Source organism: Triticum dicoccoides, chromosome 6B (assembly GCF_002162155.2).
Source record: "Triticum dicoccoides isolate Atlit2015 ecotype Zavitan chromosome 6B, WEW_v2.0, whole genome shotgun sequence".
Classification (NCBI taxonomy): domain Eukaryota; kingdom Viridiplantae; phylum Streptophyta; class Magnoliopsida; order Poales; family Poaceae; genus Triticum; species Triticum dicoccoides.
Window position 1 is genome coordinate 280,641,037 of NC_041391.1, and position 6,206 is coordinate 280,647,242.

General features: G+C 41.7%; 1 protein-coding gene across 5 annotated transcripts in view; it reads right to left on the minus strand.

Moving 5' to 3' along the window:
• Positions 1-501: 501 nt before the first annotated feature.
• LOC119322314 (peptidyl-prolyl cis-trans isomerase CYP95-like) overlaps positions 502-6,206 on the minus strand; it is an 11,192-nt gene continuing 5,487 nt past the window's right edge. For 2 of the 5 annotated variants that reach the window (XM_037595804.1, XM_037595808.1), the window contains 9 exons: positions 5,622-5,660; positions 5,249-5,366; positions 3,949-4,115; positions 3,455-3,803; positions 3,273-3,385; positions 2,603-2,801; positions 1,719-2,519; positions 1,529-1,606; positions 502-1,087 (listed from right to left, as the gene is read on the minus strand). In XM_037595804.1, coding sequence (XP_037451701.1) covers positions 742-1,087; positions 1,529-1,606; positions 1,719-2,519; positions 2,603-2,801; positions 3,273-3,385; positions 3,455-3,803; positions 3,949-4,115; positions 5,249-5,366; positions 5,622-5,660 — 2,210 coding nt within the window. In that variant the 3' untranslated portion in view covers positions 502-741. The remainder of the gene's footprint in view (positions 1,088-1,528; positions 1,607-1,718; positions 2,520-2,602; positions 2,802-3,272; positions 3,386-3,454; positions 3,804-3,948; positions 4,116-5,248; positions 5,367-5,621; positions 5,661-6,206) is intronic. The other 3 variants (XM_037595806.1, XM_037595807.1, XM_037595805.1) reach the window with 3 other exon arrangements.

The following is a 6,206-nucleotide window of genomic DNA, read 5'->3' on the forward strand; positions in this document are numbered from 1 at the left end:
AGAAAATGGACATATGTTATGATGCTTTTACGGCTGAAGCCGTAGCAGTGAGGTTCTCGAACGGTTGGATGCGGAAGTGCACTGCGAGAGGGTAACTCTTCTTCTGTTGCAAGCCCCATCTTCGACAGGTCGCACATGAACTGCTAGGATTGCTAAATTTTCGGGATGTGTAATAACAATCCAACAAATCATTCCAAACATGCAGTTGTAATATTATACCAAAAATTGGGTGGACATGCAGTTGTAAGCATCTATCGGAAGCTGATAACTAACGCCAAACATGTAATAACAATCCAACAAATCATTCCAAACCAAGATTATCATAAGCCACCAAAATGGGAACGCAGCCTAAAACCATCAGTGATAATCAGATACTGTATATTTGTAGTGATTGACAAATAGGGACAGTTCATATATAGCATACGGACGTGCTAGATACTAAACCTCAAGATCGTTCGTGAGACTAACTCGGACTGGATCATAAGAGACTCGGTGTCCATATTTGTAAAAAGTACTCCATGTAAGCAGCTTTGATTAAAACCATGATTCGCACCATTAACAAGGATTGATACAAGAAAATGTTGGCATGCAATTAACAAAACCATACACTAACCTCAGATTATGGTTGTCCAGAGATAATTCAACCAAATTCAAAATCATCTCGAATCACATATGTAACATTTTAACAGAGCTGAACAACAGCAGGGGAAACAGCTAGTGAATGCCTTCTTTCTTTTTCCCCTACTTCCCAGCAGAATCAGGGGAGCCATCTCCATAGGAAACCAAACCCTTCTTCCCTTCAGGACTCACCGACATAGACCGGGACCTGTCGTTACTTGCACGTTTTGGAGATGGGGAGGCAAGGGGGGAGCGATCCTGCACAGGTGGTGGGGACCTTGATCTTGACCCAGACAGGCTCCTGCTCCTGGAGAGCGACCGTGCATGATCACCGCGGGAACTTGGTTTCCCACCAGGAGGCGAACGACTACGTACTGGACTCCTGCTGTAGCCACCTCCCCTTGCGCGGTCTCGATAAGCTGGTGGGCTGCGTGACACGCTTCGGCTCCTCCTTCTGTACCTGCTAGACCTCCACAGCGGAAAAACAAGAGAAATATGAAATTTAACCTTACACTAGACTAGGCTATACATATGTTCTATAAACTTGCAGTATAATTGGTTGAAAGATGTTCATCACCACACAACACAATAATCAACAAAATCTGTGTCAAGAATATGCAAGCACAACATGATGTTCTCTTATCCGATAACACAATAGTTGAGAACAGTGATACACTACGACAAATTTCCTTACAAGTTAGTAATAATGCAGAAACTGAACGTTCAATTACATCATTTGTGTGGGGTTAGAATTGGAAGATTAAGAGAAACAAAGTTAGATGTTTTTCCTAATTGTTTATAAGATAAAAATATCATGACAAAATCATGTCCAATTGTTGTACGTGCAATCATTCTGGATAGTCATATGTCCAATTGTTGTACGCGCAACCATTCTGAATAGTTAATATACCTTGGTGATGCTCTTCTTGGAGGGCTTCTGTATCGTCTTGGAGGTGATCGATAACGAGTGCCCCTGTGACTGATATACCTGCAGAAGAGATATAACAGTAACTTCTTCAAGAGTGTCTTGGTAACTGATATCTACAGAGTTATTACAGTAATTTCTCCAGAATGGAAGAAAATAAAGTTAAATAAGTTACCTGTCACGATCACCTCTTCCACCATAGCGGTGAGAACGATCAACAGAAGGTGAACGATACTGTCTTGCAAATGAGTAACGTTGAGTAAAGCCCCTCCCTCTTCTTATGCGTTTTGATCCATCGGGAGAGACACTCCTAGATGGGCTCCTACCGTGATTGGGTGGTGATACTGCCCTGCGAGGTGGGCTAGGACTTCTGCTGGCGTTCCTGCGAGATCGACCACCTCGTACAGGGGTCAAGCTTCTTCTAGAAGATCCCACAGGGCTCCTGCTAAAGTTTCTATGAGCATTCCTTTGAGGGCTTCTGCTTGTAGTCTTTCTAGGAGGCATATCAGGGCTCCGGCTAAAACCCTTGTGCAGTGGAGATCTTGCAGAAGTTCGGCTAATGCTTTTTCCCTTCTCCATAGGTGTGGGGCTTGGACTGACACTTTTTCGCACATGGGTTCTTTCCGGGCTCCTACTTGGACTTCTTCGCTGCAAGGACCTAGCTGAGCTCCTGCTAATGCTTCTTGTCCGAACTTCAACAGGACTCCTGTTCCTGCGGACAACAGGGCTTCTGCTTGCCCTTCCAGGTGGGCTCTTGCTGGGGCTTCTTCGATGAGGACTCATGCTCATATTCCTCTGCCGGGGTGGGCTCCTGCTTTCTTTTTGTTTGGAAGCATGGACAGGACTTCTACTACGCTGATGAACAGGACTCGGGCTTACCAATCTCTCCAGGCTGACGTTTGACCTTTTGATTGGGCTTCTGGGACTTACACTCATGCTCTTGCTCATGGAGTGATTAGCACTCGTGCTCTGGCTCCTGCTTATCAATGTAAGATGAAACACTGCTTGCAGATGCAATAAGCACAAATAATGATTGATGTGTGAAGGAGTATAGGGAACCTAGATTTGCTTCGGTTGCCAGTTAGAACAGGCACGATACCGGACTTCCTTTCAGATTTGGAGTCGGTAACACCATTTGTGCACATCTCGCCATTCTCCAGTTGAGATTTGTCTTCTTGTGCCAGACTCCTTGGTGTTCCAATCTTTTCCTGAGTTGAAGTGGCATCCTTCAGAGCAGCTACTGCTGTGTGATCTTCAGCTGGCAAGAAAATTGTAAGGCAGTGAATAGCTAACAGATTGTAATTGCATGAATGCCACCAAAGTACCCCAATGGTTTCATATCGCGCAAATACAAGCATGCAACTACTTGATTTTCCAGCTTTCAAGCATATTCGATGATGCAGACAGTAATCAATGATGCTTGAGTGCAGAGACTAACAATAACTATTATGTAGCTGAATACACTACCTAACATGATCTAACTCCCACATCACTTGTGGTTGTGGGGCTTAAATGGCACGGTATGCACCTTTTTTGTATGCTTAGGGATTTGAGATGGTGCATAATGTGTTTTCAGTATTTTGATGTACATGGGCCATGGGCTGATGGCCCAAGAAAGAAATTAGTACAAGTTCAATAATATCTACTCCAGCTTACACCAAATGAAATGAAGCAACACAAATATGCATAGATATGTACAGCACATGCATCAGCCACAAAAGGAAATTACCAGAAATTTGAGATGTGGCCTTAGATTTCCTTCCATGACGTTGCCGCTTTCTTCTGGCATCCTCAGAGCTGCTATCACTCGCATTTCCAATTTCACTGTCACTCTCTACCATCCTGGTAATTGAACTTATGTTATATGTCAGCAAACAGGCTGAAATGTTCAATTTGGCAATGTGAACAAACCTTTTTGACTTCTGCTTTGATTTCCTGTCACGCTTTCGACATCTTTTCTCGCGCCTGCGATCTCGCCTTCTTTTCCCATGCTTGCGTTTATCCTTCTTGGAGTGTCTCTTCCTTCGTCTCCGCTTGTCATCACTTGAGCTGCTGATGTCAGACGACTCGCTGGAGTAATCTGATTCACTCTCAGAATCTGACGACTCAGACTCAGATGAGGTTTCTGATTCTGAAGAAGAGTATCTTCTCTTCTTCTTTCTCCTCTTCAAAGATTTCTTGCGACGGCCCTTGTGTTTTTCTTCATTACCTTCGTCTTCAGATGAATCAATGGACAACTTTGACTTAACTTTCTTTTTATCTGTAGGATATAGTAGCATAGAAAAGATGGTAAAAACATCTAGAATTATTAGATGCTTAGATCACGCTTGCTACGTATGTTGTTAAAATTTCAAAATTGCATTTCATTTGAGAATCTCCAGTGCTATCGTTGATTTGAGCAGTACCATTTTCAGTTGAGACAGATCCCCGGCCTTTACCATCAACAAGCTCCCCACAATCCACTATTCTTACTGGAACAATAGGCTTATTAGTAGAACCATCCACATCAACATGCTCAATCCTCTTCAGCACATCATTTCCAAGAATAAGCTTGCCAAAAACAGTGTTCTTCCTGCAAGGTAAGAAAATAGTAGAACTCTTAAGCATACGAAAATATGGGGATCCTGCCATAGTTAACCTGCTACATATGCTGTAACTTGTAATCCTGCCGTATTTGATACATGGAAAGTATATGTACACCGTGACTTGTAATCCTCCATATTTGAAGCCTAAAAAGTACCATACGTCCATACCTGAGATTCAACTTTGTAATCCAGAAACTAGAGAGCATCCACATTCACATTAACAGGGAGATAACCAGGCAACTACATTCATTCCACAATTGCACACAACGGATTTATGTAAAGTAATTGAGGATGCGGTCTTAACCCATTAATACTTAATTTTAATAGGAAAAAAATATTTTAATGCATATGCAACATGTCAGAACATGTGGTCATGCGAAAGGTTTTGCCAAAACAAGATCAAATACTTATATAGTACAAAAACAAGACTATGAGCTTGATCTCTTTTTTCTGAGTGTCACACATTCAATCATATTTTTTTACAATTTTTAGTAGTCACATCCATGGTTTTTTTTTACTATCCAAAGTTTCAAGGGCTCAATGTGTATATCAACAAGATCTCCTAGTGCGGATGGCATCAGAACACCCATAAATTGGAAACGGAAAACGATGACACAGATCGAACAATGAAACTATATTTAAGAAGTACTCCTCAACAAGAAGTGATACTGGAAAGATTTCAATCAGGCACTAACTTAAATCCAAGTGCACCCAACAAGCAACACAAAGGAAGTAGTGCCAGGCAACTCTTACCAGACAAAATAGATAAATTAAGTAAATGATGTGCTCCTCTAGGAACACCACATGAAGACTGCAATGGTTTTGTTCCTGATTTTATATGCAATTGGACATTTCAATGAGAAGTTTATTTAGCATTGAAAACAAAAACAGTTGACTGAATGACAGTTCAATGCCTATAGTAAGGCACATCAAAATATGGGAGAGCATATCTTATCAATTTTGACACCAAATTACATGAGTGATTGGGTAGACAACATTTATTTTTGCATCTCTTGCTGATAACGGTACCTAAGGCACAGGGTTGCCCAAATCTTATGGTCCTAAGTTGTGCAAGTCTGAAACCTACATGACAATTCAAATGAAACACATCCAAACAAACCTGTCAAGATGAGAATTAGGCTTGAACGTAATGAAGAACTGGGAGCCATTGGTATTACGCCCAGCATTTGCCATTGACAAGAGACCCCGGTCATCATGGCGTAGCACAAAATTTTCATCTGAAATGCAAATAATAAATTGCCATTAGAATACATTGATTACCATCACAACAGGATGAGTGATATATTTGGAGGATTGGAATGACGAGAGAAAATGTGTTGGTGAGTTCTTTTAGGTGTGTCTACAACTAGCAACATTAAACTGCATAACCAGCCTTCTGAAAAAATTACAAATTATAAATACATTATATATGGAACATATGCCCATTAGACTTTAAATGAATAGGTTCCATACTAAGCTTCAGAGCTTAATACCTTCAAATTGTTCACCGTATATACTTTCTCCACCATTTCCTGAAAACATGACTTCCACAAATAAGAAAATATGAAGCAACAGGCAGGGGTACTACTATGTGTACGTAAGAATAAAAAAGAGGTTTATGTCACAGAAATGAACTGTTATGAAACTCTTTCCCTGCATCTCGTTCTTATCCAAGTATATTTCTACAAGTGAACCAAGGTTTACGAGTCAACGAGTCGACGAGTCGTTCCGAGATTGAGACTCATAGACTAATCGTGACTAGTCTAGACTAGTGCTGGACTAGTCGACATGGTACTGTAGTACTCAACTATTGTTAATAACTAGTAGTAGTATGTAGTTTTTTTTTTGAGACAAGTATGTAGTATATATAAACAGTACAGTATGCAATAAAACCAGAAGTGTGAGGCAACGCTCGCCAGGCCCAGCCCAGCACCACACAACACCCCCCAGATGGCCCATTTGGGCCCAAGTGGCCAGCCTACTTAGCTCCCGTCACTGGAACCCTAGCTCCCGATCGATCCCATTGCCGCCGCCAGCACTATCACACACGGGAGCACGCGTGCGCGACCCGCGCCTCC